At 42.8% G+C, this 15,657-nt stretch overlaps 1 protein-coding gene across 1 annotated transcript in view; it reads right to left on the minus strand.

Annotated features, from left to right (window-relative positions):
• Positions 1 to 15,657, minus strand: part of Erc2 (ELKS/RAB6-interacting/CAST family member 2) — a 690,578-nt gene that overhangs the window by 559,881 nt on the left and 115,040 nt on the right. The window contains exons 2-3 of the mRNA XM_059273131.1: positions 8,620 to 8,643; positions 7,567 to 7,983 (exon numbers count right to left, since the gene is read on the minus strand). Coding sequence (XP_059129114.1) covers positions 7,567 to 7,983; positions 8,620 to 8,643 — 441 coding nt within the window. The remainder of the gene's footprint in view (positions 1 to 7,566; positions 7,984 to 8,619; positions 8,644 to 15,657) is intronic.

The following is a 15,657-nucleotide window of genomic DNA, read 5'->3' on the forward strand; positions in this document are numbered from 1 at the left end:
TTCCATGAAAAAAAATTGCAAGTGACCAATCATGAGAAATGTTCTATGTGCTTAGGCAGGACTTCATATCATTTCCCCTGTATTCACAACCATGGCTGCAGGATTTCAACAAACCCAAGGCATCCAGAGTTTTTCCTCAGCCTCTGTACTCCTGCTAGTAATTCTCACCTACCCATTGTCCCACCATCTGCCCACATAGAAACTCACAATAGTTGTCTTTTCCTCCTTGAAGCTCCCAGTGTGCACTTAATGAGTTATCAATGCCTTAGCTACAGTTAGAGATGAACTATCCTTTCAACTTCCATGGCCACCACCCGGATTAGACAACTGCCCATCTAAACAGCCACAACATCCTTCTAACTTCACTCCCTGACTTTGTCTCTTCCTAAATCCACTCTCAACTGATCAATATCGTATGCCACACTCCCCAGGGCAAATGCTTTGAAAGGCTCGCTGGCGTTCATGGAGTAAAAGCCAATCTTTTGTGTCTAGCACTCAAGAGTTCTCAAAGACCTAAACCCAAACCAGCTGTTCAGCTGTTCCTTTGCCTCTTGAAAGGCGGAGTTTCAGCTGCTCCCAACCCAGTTTCCTAAACCCAGCATCATTCTCACATCTGTGCCTTAACTTGACGGTCTCGTCTCTAACCATGCTTTTTTACCGTCAGATTCTTCTGCTACAGTAGTAGCAAAGGCCCATAAAAAGAAAACTAGTTCCTTCTAGTCAAGAGAATGGAATCTCTGGCCAGGATGGAGAACAACATTCCAGGTGAGCAGGTCAGTCACACAGCTGAGGGACCACCCCTTGGGAAGGTGAAACCATCTTAAGCCATGCTAAAGAGAACGGAAAGACAGCTAGGCAGTTAAGAGCACTTGCTCTTCAGAGTACTGGAGTTCAGTTCCCAGGGCCCATTCTGAAAGACTTAGAACTGCCTGCAACTCCAGCTCCAGGGGTCCAATGCTCTCCATGGGCCCTGCACTCATATACCCACATACGGGTACACACAGAGAGACACATAAATAAAAACGAAAGTTGTTAAAAGAGACAGGATGAGTAAATTACCTGTTAATGAGATAATGTACTTTTTCTTCCCAGAATTCCCACCCCTAATACAGTCACTATGGAGCCACTGTAGGACTCCGTTAGGTTTGCCTGCTTTTCTGAGTACTGACTCAGAAAGGTGTAACATTTCCTCTTTCTTCTTTTTCATCTCTTTTGGGTACTGGCCAGAGCCTAAGTGTGCCTTCTTTAGTATTTGGGGCTTTTTCACTCTTTCTCTGACGCTCTCGTCCCCTTCAGGAGGCTGCTTACCTGCCTACCTGCGGCTACTTAGAAGTGCCATGGTTTTCTCTCCTCCTCTAGCCCCTTCCCGGGTAACTGGCCAAGATTACAGCTTGTCTGCCCTGGAGTTTTCTTTTAAATTCTAATAAAATTGTTATTGAGCTTCCCTGTGAATCAGTTCTTAAATTCTTTTATCAAGACTAAGAACCCCAAGAGAAGACACCAGTTTTCCCAGTAATATGTAGTGACTTTGGAGGGACTACCAAATACTTACCAAAACTTCTGGTAAGAATTCCTGCTCTTGAACCGGCCACACATGAAGCCAGTCACCAGCTTTCCTCCCTTTAAACTGCACAGCATCTAAGTGTTACTCATTGTCCTCTTAGTGAACAGCCCAAGAGTGGCACAAGGCTTGAGCCAAACCGAGTTGTGACAGCTCCAACATTTGTTGCACACCATTTGGGGACAATAACTCACTACTTTGTGTCTCGATTTCTTTACGTATATACTAAGGATGGTTACAACGCAATATAGCATAGGACACACAAAGTGAGCATTAGTGTGATCTGTTTTTAATCACAAAGCTGACATGGATACTCTCATAGTATTAATGCCTATATTCAATATGTACCCAAAATAAACCACCAAGAAATTCTCTAAGGATTTTAAATCATTTCCACTCATTAAAATATTTGTTGAACATCTACAGGCCATATTGAGGTATGAGAATACTCACTGAATACTGATTGGGTTTTTTTAATGCATTATATTAAAATAGGAAATAACTGCGCACTTTTTATAATATATGGGAAAAGAAATCTTATAAAAGATGCTGTACATAAAATGCTAAGTTCGTGTGTTTAGAATATCTTCTGTGATAAGCCTTATGAATAGAAATAGAATGCACTGAATCTGTAGAGTCAGAATTAGATATGCCTACATCAGCAAAACTGGAGTGTAGTCAGCAGAACCAAGGACAAGCATGTTAAAGAAAATGAGGCCACATGGTTTTGACAGGGGGTGGGGGCTGACTGGAGCATCATGTTGAAATTTGAGCAGAAATTATATGAGGGAGGTTTGAGCCATTGATAAAAGATTTACAGCTCAAGAATACCAAAGTGACAACCTTGGCCTTGGTGGATCTTCCACTGGCCTCAGAACATTCTAGATAGATACAGACATTGACCAGGAATTCACATTATCTACTTCTCACTGCCTCCTCACAGCAAAGAAGACAAACTCAGATTCTGTGACCTGAGTTTTGCTGGCCTTGGGCTGTTAGTAACCCTAGTCCCAGTGGCTTGAGTGTTCTTCTGCTTCTACTACTGAAGAAAAGCTAACCGTCCCCCAAGAAATCAGCATCAAACATCAACACCCATAGCAGCACAAGATAGACCCTTCTACCCAGCACCCTACAGTATGGCAAGTCCAAAGACCTCTGATTCTGCTCTAAGACCCCTTAAGAAGTAGAAGTCTAATAAATGTAAGAATAGCCTAGTGTGTTTTTTCTCTCTTCAGTGAGATCAATGGTATTTTGGAAAGTTTAGATGGAACAGCATGTTTGCAGAAAAAGCTAGAGTACAAGGTAAGCCATTATCACATCAAACACTGTCTTATCAAATCAACCTGTATGGAAACACATTGATGACACAGTGAGTAATACTGAGTCTTGGCCAACCCTCCGCATGTCAGTTGGAGCTCCTGGCAATGATTTGAGCGTTCCAAATAAGTGGAGATCATCACATTTATTTTGTTGTTGTTACCGCTGCTGCTCTTGCTGCTGTTTCCTGCTCCACAAAGGAGTGGTTTCACTCTCAGCCTTTTCCAGACCACAGAAAAACAAGAGGACACTAAAGTAAGCCACTCTGCCTCATGTGCAGTTTCTGCCAGCTCCAGAGTGCCTGGAACAATGGACTGTAGGAGGCCTGGAGATGGGATATCTGTGAGGTCCAACCTCCGCCTGAATATGAATCATAAAGCCACTAGCACTCCATTCCCCCGGCATTGCACCACAGCTCCAACCTGGCTGAGCTGCACATAATGAAAAAGGAATCAGGAACACACTGGAGTAAAAACCTCAAGTACACTTTAAATCCTGCTTTAAATTCACTTCAATTAGCAGAGGTCAGGCAGTTTCTATATTCGCGCTGAGTTATTCTTACTGGTTTAATAACGAAAGCTGTCAGACATATTGTTCTACTAAAAAAATGAAAATACTGTGATAGAAGCGCATTTTTAGCCTCCGTAGAAAACATGGAAACAGCTTACAGTGGAATTTGCCTTAAAGGATAATTAATGAAGGAAATAACCCAGACTTTCGGTAATGGGAAACAACTATTTGTGTATTATGTGTTTTATAGTTCAGAAACATGATTACGAAGAACACCAGTGCAGTAAGAGAAAAGTGAGTCACATATTTTGAGATTTCTTCCCTTTCCTAAGTCCTCTGTCTAGAAGTGACCTTTTTTTTTTTCAATCACCCCACAAAATGTCTGCCCTGCCTAGAACACTCCAGCAAAGATGCTCCTAGGAAGGGGACATAATGAAATGATATAAGAGCTGAGACTAAGTCAACTGATCCATAAGACATCTCTACCGCTTGCTACCTATGTGACATTAGCAAGCTTCTTGATGTCCCTTGTCCTTCAGTTCCCCCAGGGAAGATGGGCAAATAGTAGCACCTACCTCCCAGAACATGAGGGAAACAGTCGTCTGAGGTCCTCACCTGGCTGGCTAGCTGGTGTCACTGAAGTCTCAGATCATGACCGTAGGCCCCTGCAAGAAACCTTTCCTAACCACCAAACTGGAATTTGGTCTCACCCGGGGCATTGTGCCTCACTCTCCCTTTCATAACACTTTCTTTTTTTCCATCTATTTCTCACAACGAAAGTCGAGCCGAACTATCAGTTATCATTTCATACTTTCAAAGAGATACTTAATAAAAACGTACGCAACGAGTGACACACACCTGTAACACCAGGACTCCAGAGGCTAAGACAGGAAGATGACAAGCTTGAGGCCGGCCTAGGCTATATGGCAAATTCAAAACCAATCTGGAATACTAAGTAGACCCTGTTTCAAACACACAAATGATTCCCTTAACTAGTGAATAAATGAACTACCAAATGAATGAGGCGTCTCTAGGAATTCAGTGGAGTCAGCACACAGCATCTACACAATACCAACCACTCAGATACTTTGGGGAAATTTTGAACTATGAATGGCTAATGAATTTAAAGTCACAGTTCTTCCAATTTTTAACTTCCAGGCTCTGAAACGCCCCTTCTTGCTAATATTGTTGGTAAGTCTTCCCTGCACTTTTATCAGCTGTATGCTGCTAAACTTTAGGAATGGCTCTTGGGAATGGATGAGCCCTGCTCGTCCTCACCATATGTTGGATGGAGGTTCTACTCAGCTGAGTTTCACATCCATCTCTTCACAGATCAGACTGCTTCATCAATGCATGTAAGCTGAAGAGACAAGAGTCTATTTGGAAGATAGGAGTAACAGTTCCATATAATCTAAAAGTAGCATTTGTCAGTTTCTAAGATGTAAATATTCCAACCATGACCAATTTCAAGTGATCAATGGCTTGAGAGCAGGGTCCCCAAATTCCTAAAAATTTAACCAAGGACCTCACAAGAGATTACAATCTTCTCTTGGAAAAGGAGTTTCTTCTAAACCTCTAAACTATGTTCATTGAATCCAAGTTTAAAATTAATGTTTTCTAACATAGGCATGCTTTTTACATATTGTCTGTTCTTGATGAGCCAAGGTTAGGGCTCATCTGATTGGTTTGATGATCACTGAAAACTAGTTGGGTGTGCAGGATGTCCCTTTTGTAACACCTCTCAAACTGATGTGAAGGGTCTAAGCATGATCTACATCCACAACAGACCTCTGTGAGAACCGATCAACTTCTGAAAAAATATGAATTGTGTTTCTATTCTTTTAACTGGAAATGACCGCACCAAGGAACCAAGGCAGCATCTCTCAAGTGCTACTTAGAAGCAAAATCCAAAGCAGAAAAGCAGTGGTTCCACGCTGACCACAAGAACCCAGCATGGGGAGGGGGATTGATTGTGTGTGTGTGTGTGTGTGTGTGTGTGTGTGTGTGTGTGTGTGTGTGCTGCAAGCAGTGGTTCCACTCTGACCACAAGAACCCAGCGTGGGGAGGGGGACTCTGTGTGTGTGTGTGTGTGTGTGTGTGTGTGTGTGTGTGTGTGTGCTGCAAGCAGTGGTTCCACTCTGACCACGAGAACCCAGCATGGGGAGGGGGATTTTGTGTGTGTGTGTGTGTGTGTGTGTGTGTGTGTGTGTGTGTGTGTGCTGCAACTGGCCGTTTCTCTGGCGTCCTGCTCCGGCTATATCTACACCATCATCCCTTGGCCCCCAAACTAAAGCAGCAGCTTTTCCTAATGATAGAGATGCTCTCCTCCAACAATTCTGAGACAACCCAAGTAACATTGCAAAAACCTAACCCATCTGCATGCAATCATGATGTGCGCTGCTCTTCTGTAGACTAGACTCGAGGCTCCCAAAGAGGAACAGAGGGGCTGTTGCTGCTCTGCTGTGTCAGTCACACACGGGAGCACAACAGGTGACTCCCAAATTAATCAACTCAAAAGACACATGTTCATTACCTCATAGTTTTGTTTTGTTTTTTCCTATGGGTCCAAAGGCCAGGGCCAGCTTAGCTGGGTCCTTTGCTTCACGATGTGTCACAAGGCTGCAGCTCAGGTGTTCAACCTATCACTTATTATCTCATCTGAAGGCTCAGCTGTGGCTGCCAGCAGGTTTCATTGTTGGCTTGCAGGCTGAGCGCCTCCTCACCTTATTGGACGTTGGCTGAAGGTTGCCCTCATGTCCTTACCGTCTGGCTGTCCTATACAGCTGCTTGCTTTATCAAAACACTATGAAGGCAACAAGCTCTGCTTGCAAGGTAGAAGTTTCAGTCGTATGTAACCTTATCTTGGAAGTGGCATCAACAGCCATTGCTTCTGCTGTACTGTATCTTTTAGATGCAAGTCTCTAGAATTAGCCAGTCCTCGAGAGAAAGTAATTACACAAGGGTGTGAATTCCAAGCTGTAAGGACCACTGGAGATCATTTTAGAAATCTGCCTACCACATTCACACCCTTGGAACTCAAATAGAAAGAGCAGGCCAACGAAACACCTCTTGAAGTATCTTAATACAAAACCAAGCCATGTGGTTTCCAAAATATGTGGCTAAGACCTCGTGAAAATAAAACAAGTGAGATTAAGTGTAGAGGACGTTAGGTTTGAAAATTAGACCAAAGTCTGCTAAAGCACTCCAAACAAATACAAACAATGTTAGGGAACCTTATGGGAGCATCCGTATCTTAGCAAGCCTCAGCAAGGAAGCCACGCCTCCTTAACAGCAAACAAGGGACTCTCAAGGCAGCTGCCCATCTAAACAGGTATTCAATACCAAGAAATCTAGTCGACTCCGGGATTAGTATTCAGTGCCATTGGTGTTTAGAAAATACATCTAAGGCTCACAATTTGCTGCGTGGTATGTGTCTCCCTTTACCAGTTTTGCCTACATGATGTTTTTAGATCCATCTCTACCACAGTAGCAAGAAAACTGTGGTAACAATTTCAAACCCTGGCTGACACCCACATTTTCTTCTAAGCTTTAACTAACTATAAATTCTCAGATATCTGAGCATCTCAACATTCAGCAGTGGTGGCCAGCCAAAGAAACTGCCTCCGGATGACTTCAAATGACTTAATACTGAGGATAAAACACATACTCAGAACCCCTGGAACAGTCTGTCCTAGACAAATGTAAACACAGACGAGGATTATCTTAGACCTAAATGTTCAGAGTTGCTCTGTACATTTTACCATTCTTCTCAGAAACACACATGTGTTTTGCTTTCCATACACCCTGTCCCTGAATCAGTTATAAAAACACTTGGGTTCACTGTATTGCTAATCACCTATTTATTTTGTTTCTTCAAAGAGAGATTTGACCAACAACCAAACTTAAACAGACCTGTCCCTAAAAGCCTCTAAAACCATAGTCACCTGTGGAAAAGTGACCGGAAGCACCCGAGAGTGACTGTGGTGTTGCACTCGCGTGAATAATAACCGAACACGAGAGCCGAAGAAAGAGCATGCCAGATTCGACTTTACCAGCCGCGGGCAGAGCAGATCAGGGAGCCAGTGTCGGGGGATGAGGCTACATAACCTGTGAGATCGCTGACTGATACGTTTCAATAACGGAAGCAAGGCTTGGGGAAGCTGACTGAACGCTCTTACCTCTCTGAGGTGTATGTTCTCCTTCTCCTTCTGGTCTAAAATCACTTCCAAGTGGCTGACCTGAGACTCGGCCTCTGCCATCCGCCGCGTGCGTTCGTTGTCATCCTCGAGGCTCTTGGATGGCAACCCTTTACTCTGCAGCATCTCCAGGAGCTTTTTAATGGATTCATCTCGGGCATTGAGAGTCTGTTTCTGTGTTTCGATTCTCAGCTCCATTTCTTCCAGCGTCTTCCGCAGAAGGAACAGCTCCTTGGCCTGCCTGTCGTGCTCCGCCTGGAGCCTGCGGAAGTTCTCCTCCGTCAGCTCGATGGTGAAGTGCTCCGCTCCCCGGTTGCCACTCTCTTGCTGCAGGAGGTGGTTGAGGTCTCTCTGGGTCCGCAGCTCATCCTGAAGGGCCTGGATGGTCAACTGCAGGTGCTACGGTGAGAAAGATGGAGTGGGAGAGGAGAAAGGAGGAAAGTTAATAAACGGGCCACGTGCTAGCTCTCTGCCGCTACCACACCATGACGATGGAATGTTAATCATGAGGTCCAGGGGCCAGCTATGAAGTCCTCCACGGTGACTTCAGAAGCATGGGACAGCACATGAAGAGGGTAGTTAATTCAGTGATGCTTTCTGAATGTCTTAGGAGAAGAGATATGTGCACACACACAGAAACGGTATATTAGTGTCAACCACATGGGAAATTATACATCTACGGTGTTTAATTTAGGAAGGGAAAGGGTTAGAGGGAAACTTTCATGAAACACACCTTCTTAGGCCCACAACACTCCAGACTCAGTATTCCTTGTTTCCTAAGATGTTCTTTATCCATTATTTTCCATGATAAATGCATATCCATTTAAAAATGAAATTAATAGCATCCAATACAAGTAGACACAAACGAGGACTTTATTTTTTTTTTACAAATAAAGCTGTGAACAGGTTTAGTAAACAGGATTACTGCCTCTGCAAGCAAAAGGGAAGAAATGGAGACACAGACAACACACTCAGACACACGAGGAGGTGAAGCTACGCAGCGCAAAACAAATAAGCTGCAAAGAGTGGACAAACCTTGGTTCTTCTGGCATCCAGTAACTGAACAGCATGGGAAATGAAAAAAAACGAAGCAAAAAATCAACATAAAGAAAAGTCCAGTGCAAGCAAAGGATATTCAACAAAAGAACTTAACACAGAGTACCTTCACAGAAGAACGAAAGAAAACAAGTTCTCATTAAGCCAACACCCAGAAGCTACACACAATTCAGAGCATTGATGCTGGGTCAACGCAAAAAGAACAAAAGAAAAAGAAAGAACAGAAAGAAAAAAAAAGCCAATTAAGGCTTATTTCAATAGCCTTTTGTTTCCCTCTCTCTCTGACCCAACCCACAATTTTTGGCTATCTTACCAGAGAGGAAATCACAACACTCTTGAGTACCCAAACATTGTTTCCAGTCACCATAGTGGAGAGCACCAGAGAAAGCAGTTAACAGTTGGGAAAAAGAAACCCTTGAATGAAGTCAGTTGGTGAATTCATGTCTTCCTGTCCAGACCAACCTCAGGCTGCCCAGAGGAGGCAGCCACAAGCCTGAAGATGGTTTTTGCCCAGGGACACACCAGGAGGCTTCAAAAATAGCAGCTACTCATTCATTCACAGACACATAATCCTGCCTGTGAACCAGACCACAACATTAAGCAGAGGAATCAAGCTGGACCTAAGACATGACTCCCGCCCACAGGGACTCATGGTGTCATAAGGCACAGATAATACTATGTCTGAGCTATATAAATACTGGAACAGTCAACATCTGAAGTCTGTCTAAAGTCCTGTAGCTGATACCTGGAGGTGCTGAGATCTTTCTGAATGTAGGCTCCACCCAGCAACTAGCACAGTGTGGCACACTGCCAGATTACACTCTATGAGTTCAAATTTCGACTTCACACTTGGAATGAGAAGTCCCTAGAGGGGCATTTTCCTTCTTAGCTGTGTGCCACAGTGCCTGGCAGGGTACTGAATGCCACACATTGACATAGACTGCTGATTATTTTGTGATACAATGTAATCTTATAAATATAAGTTTCAGGGTCTTTTATTCACAAGTTGTTCCAACACAGTTTGTATCATGTTTCTCAGCACAGAAAGGAACTCTGCACCTTTTAGCAATCTACTTCCCATTTCCTTCCCAAGACCAAAGCCCTGGGAGCCAGTAATCTTTCTGTCTCTAAAAGTTTGCCTATGAAAGACATTTCTTATCAGTGAAATCATGAAATAAATGGTTTCTTTGGTTTCATATGCATTCAGAGTTTAATACCTGTTTTAGCAAGTATCAGTATTCCATTGCTTTCTATAACTGAATTTTATTCCATTAGAGAAATATACTAAATTTTATTTCTCCACTTAATCAGGTTGTTTATATACAGATATTTATAGCAGCGTTATTTACATTGGCCAAAAAGTACAAATAATTCATATGCCAATCAATTAATAGTGCATATATGTGATGTATCCAGTCAATGAAATATTATTTAGACATAAAATAGGGTGATATAACTGAAGAATGACCCTGAAAAATCATATGTCAGCATAAAAGAAGCCAATCACGAAAGACCACAAATAGTGTGATTCCACTTACACAAAATCCAGATAAGCACATTCATAGGCAAAGATAAATTAATGTTTGCAGGAAATGAAGAGGGTGTAACTACTTCCGGTGTGATAAACACAATCTCAAGCTAGGTGGTGGTGTTAGTTGCACAGCTGTGAATATATAAAAACTGACAATTTGTACTTATGAGGGGTAAACCATACAAGATAAATAATTTTTACCTTAATAAAGTTGTCACAGAAAGTATAAACTAACAGCACAGGGCCATAGGATCTTTTTCCACCAAGGCCCGATCTCTAAACCAATCAAAAAGATTGCAATGGAGTGTAGACAAACTTTGGCCCTGCTTTGGGATACACTTCAGCCACTGTCTTCTGATTACTTAAATGTGCTTTATGCTAGCATGTCTTTGTCCCCTGATGGTGGTGTGGGTTTCTGAGTTGATCCAAGTTAATTTGGAGACAAATGTGCTGAATCAAGATGATGAGAATGGAAATTGTCTTTCCTGAGAGCAACCAAAATTAATGTTTGTTTTTGTGAGGTTTTCTTACAAGATTCATAAATAAGTCAGAAGGAGACTCCAAGACAAATTTGCAGAAATGCTCTGATCACAGGTGTCAACATCGGCAAGATGACAGTAAAGGAACTGTCCCTTGTTGGGCAAGTTGTCTATCAATCACCCTAGTCCTCTGTTTTCGTATCTAAAAAGTAGGGCTCAGTCCATTTCTTCCTGAGTGGAATAACAAGCACAATGCATCGGGTGCTGGGTTTAAGGGGAGGAGGGGAGGGCCATTTATCCATTCAGTATACATTTACCTTCTATCTCTCAGACTCACAAATAGAAACAAGAGGAAGAAATAGCTCATGCTCACAGTTCCTGTAGACAAGTAAAGCCACAGAAGAGACACTGTGTCCTGAAGAGTCATGACAGAAAGTCACAGCTGGGTGACTGGCTGGACACACTGAGAGGTGGTCACGTAGGGGAGGGCTATATAGATCCCACCACAGAGTGGTGTCTTCAAGGAGAAATGAGAGTCTGTCCACAGCATAAAGCTGCAAAACGAAGAGCCCATAGAAATATTCAGAGCCAAAGAGAAACCAAACCTAGTAAGGGATAGTCACAGTGAAAACCTGGACAGCAGTTACCATCTGCCACACACGGCTCCAAGCTCTAGCTAACTTTCCTAACAGCCCAGAGTGGTATCCACTGTTACAATCTCCACTTAAGGGATGAGACTGTAGACCAATTGAGCACATTGTCCCAGCTCCCTCAGCTTAATAAGGAGCATAGCCAGGTGCTTATCTAGCTAGTCTGCCCTCCATAGATAACCCTGCTTGAACCATGGCAGCATGTGGGCTCCAAATCGGCACAAGTCCTTCAGAGTGTGCCAAAGAAGAATGGGTGGTTAAGAGCAGATGGGTGGGTATGCATAACAGTTGTAATGATTCTTGCAATTAAGAATTAGCCATCCTATCCAGGTTGGCTTTTGTAGAAAAATAGATATGATAGATGCTTGTAGGTTTGCATGTCATTAGCAACAATACTTTTCCATTAGTCTATTAGTCACAAAATAAATTCATCATGAGCAAATACAGTGTGAGACTCAGTCTAAACTTCAGTTCCTAAACATCACAAATCTATGCTTGCATTTAGTTTTCACTCTCTTTTAATGTTAATATGTCCAAACTCAAGAAGGAATAACCTTGTTTCTACACAAAGGATTCTTTAGCAAAATGTATATACCTGATAAGTCTTGATCATCTTTCAAATTCATATCCTTGAAGACAGGGTCTATGAAGACATCTCATTTGATCTCATTTTCTCCCCCCACCCCCAACCCTGTCTCTCCCTTTTTATCTCTAATTACTCTATCTTTAAGAAACGCAGCTTGGACCAGCAAAATGGCTCAGCAGTAAAGGCTCTTGCCTCCTAAGCCTGGAAACTTGAGTTTGATCCCAGAAACCCATATAAGGGTAGAAAGTGAAAATTAAATTCACAAAGCTGTCCTCTGGCCTCCCAAGGCATACTGTGATGTGGATGCTCATGTACAAAGTCACTATAATAAAAAATAAAATTAAAAAATAACTCAATCAGTTTCAAAAATTCACCAGATATCCTAATCTCAGGTTATATATTTAACAAAGATAGTCATAATTTTAAAATGTAATAGCACCCTTGATAACAAATTGAGCACTAAAAACAGTAGCTGCTCAGTTTCCATGTTTGTAAGAGGGATACAGTAGACATAGGAAGTATTAATCTCAATGAAGCGAAATCACTTAATGATGATTGAATGAGTTACTGCTCGCAAAGCTCAATGTACCAGGCACAGAGCACACACCCCACCAGTCAGAACGAACTAAGGTCACTTCAGAGACAACAACAACAAAATCCTACAGTCTAGCCGGGCGGTGGTGGTGCACACCTTTAATCCCAGCACTCAGGAGGCAGAGGCAGGCGGATCTCTGAGTTCGAGGCCAGCCTGGGCTACAGAGTGAGTTCCAGGAAAGGCTCCAAAGCTACACAGAGAAACCCTGTCTTAAAAAACTAAAAAAAAAAAAACAAAAAAAAACCCTACAGTCTGAAGAGGGTAACCCACCTGTTGACATGGAATCAGATCTTCCAGGGCTTTCTGAGAACTTAAAAATTAGCTTGTCAACCTTATTTACAAAGGAGAACAGCAGATGCATATAGGTTACAGGCCCAAGAGAACACCTGCGCTTTAACAAAGACAAAAATCTTCCTGTCGGGGATCCTGCACTTGGTACTGGGAAAGTAGACAAAAACGGTGTGACTCTAGACTGTGACACTAGGTTGCCATAGGGTGTCCTACAGGAAGGATATGACATAACCTAAATAACTTCATTCCATAGTACTGACCCCACGCAGTACTTAAACGGTAGGGGATACCTCAAGGGCAGTTGACAAAAGACCATCTGTTGAAGGAAACTGGTGGTGTGGATAACTAAAAAGCTTGACAGAAGCCGGGCGGTGGTGGCGCACGCCTTTAATCCCAGCACTCGGGAGGCAGAGCCAGGCGGATCTCTGTGAGTTCGAGGCCAGCCTGGGCTACCAAGTGAGTTCCAGGAAAGGCGCAAAGCTACACAGAGAAACCCTGTCTCGAAAAACCTAAAAAAAAAAAAAAAAGCTTGACAGAACTACCTGCCAAAGGCAAGTCTGTCCTCTTCGTCCTCATCAGAGAAACTTCTTTGTGCAGTGGGTGGTGGTTAAGATAAAAACTCCTAACTGGACAACATGCAGAGAATAAGTGTCTATGGAATACTCAACCACACTTGGGACATAATATAGATGCCTGTCCCCCAAGGCTTAGAGAATATCACAGAAGAGGGAGCAGAAAGATTGTAAGAACCAGTAGTCAGGGAGGACCAGAACCAAACAGTGGTGTCTGGACATGACAGGCCCACTGCACTAAGGAACTGACCGTGCTGTGGGTACCTACACTGTACCTGCATAAGATTAGCTCAGTCAACACTCCAGCACACATGGAGGAGAAGCTCCTGAGCCCCCACCCCAGCTGAGGAACTACTGACAGCTAATGGCTGCTAGGGAAGAGAAAGTATTTTTTTAAAGAGTATGCTCTCTGGTAGATTGTTCATGCTCCAATAAATGGCCCCACATTCATGCATATATGGGCAATACAAATTGGACTCAGTGAGTTTTTTTTTTTTTTAAGGATGTGAAGTTTGGAGGGGAGATGAGAGGTAGATTTGGGAAGTGGTGTGGTTTGAGTAAGAATGGCCCCCATAGGGTCATATATTTGAATGCTTAGTCACCAGGGAGTGGCACTATTTGAAAGAATTAGAAGGATTAGGAGGTGTGGCCTTGTTGGAGTAAGTGTGTCACTGGGGATTAGACTTTGAGGTTTCAAAAACATGCCAGGCTTTATCTCTCTCTGTCTCTCCCTCTCTGTATCTCTCTGTCTGTCTCTCTGTCTGTCTCTCTGTGTCTGTCTCTCTGTCTGTCTCTCTGTGTCTGTCTCTCTGTCTCTGTCTCTCTCCCTCCCTCCCTCCCTACAGATCAGGATGCAGACCTCTCAGCTACTTCCCCAGCACCATGTCTGCCTGTGTGCCGCCATGCTTCCTGTCAAGATGATAATGGACTAACCTCTGAAACTCTAAGCAATCTCGCAATTAAATACCTTCTTTTGTAAGAGTTGCTTTGGTCATGATGTCTTTTCACAGCAATAGAAGATTGACAAAGACAGGAAGAGCTGAGGAAAGAGGGGTGAATACAATCAAAATATATTTTGATGGTATGATGTATGAAATTCTCAAATAATTCATTAAAATATTATAGTCTTTAAAAGACAAGGTTGCAGTACAAGTAAGATCTCTGTCAGAGCTATAGTACTTTCTCCAAGAGTCAAAAGTCAGAAAAATAATAGCCAGTTTCCATTTCCCTTGTATTCATATTATTCAACCCCCTCAATTGAAATCATGTTCCACTCTTCAATTGTGAAAATGCACTTCTTTTAAGTCAGTCTCTTAGATTTCACTGGCTAAGTAATTATAAGCCTACAAAACAGCAACTTGCAAGACTGTATTGCAGGACCATCTCTTTGGAATCTTTTCGTCATCACGGTGGCTCAACTTCCCACAGCCTTCCATTGTGTTGCTCATTAGAGATAAATGCCCTTCCAGGGCCCTCCTTCATCAGGACAGGACAGCCCCCTTTTTCAACCTTTGGCCTGGGTACCAAACTACTTGCATCTTAGCTAACCTCCTTCAAGTACAAAAGTGCATGTGTTGAACAAGGATCTAAAACCCTTTCACTCACCATCCTGATGCTAGGATCATTCTCCAGTTGTCCATAGAGAATCAGAGCTCAAAAGGCAAGCTCCTTTCTCTATGGCCTACCACTGGAAAGACTTTAGAGAGAACAGTAGCTATAACAGTAGAAGTCCAGGCTACTGGCTGCAACCATTTTGTAAGAAGCACAAGTAGACTACACCATGTGTACCCTGACATGTGTCCTTTAACCAGTCCCTTCTTAACCTTCCTTCCTACTTAGGTATATACTTTAAACTCTGCCCCACAATAGATTTCAGCCCATAAAAGGGGAATGTCGTAAAGGACTCTTCTTATATTACACATAAGTAAATGGCATGGGAGCTAACTAACTTGGTAAGTCCAGTTTATTTTCAATCTCAAGCACAAGGAAGTTCAGTTACAGTATCCTAGGACAATGAGGGAAGTCATATCAACTTCCTCCTCCTCCTCCTCCTCCTCCTCTTCTTTTCCTCCTCCTCTTCCTCCTCCTCCTCCTCCTCCTCCTCCTCCTTCTGCCATCATTACATTTTCTGATACATCTTCCCATTACACTACAGCTGAATGAAAGTAAATCCCCCTTCCAAGCATAGCTAGGCTTACAAAAAAGGAGAAACCTCTAAGGAAAAAAAGATGTGGGAAGAGAAGGTAGGAAGAAAAAGGGAGACAGAGAAAGATAAAACTCACCTGCACACAATAAAGTTCTAGTCCCTCTCTC

This window comes from Peromyscus eremicus, chromosome 9, assembly GCF_949786415.1.
Source record: "Peromyscus eremicus chromosome 9, PerEre_H2_v1, whole genome shotgun sequence".
NCBI lineage: Eukaryota > Metazoa > Chordata > Mammalia > Rodentia > Cricetidae > Peromyscus > Peromyscus eremicus.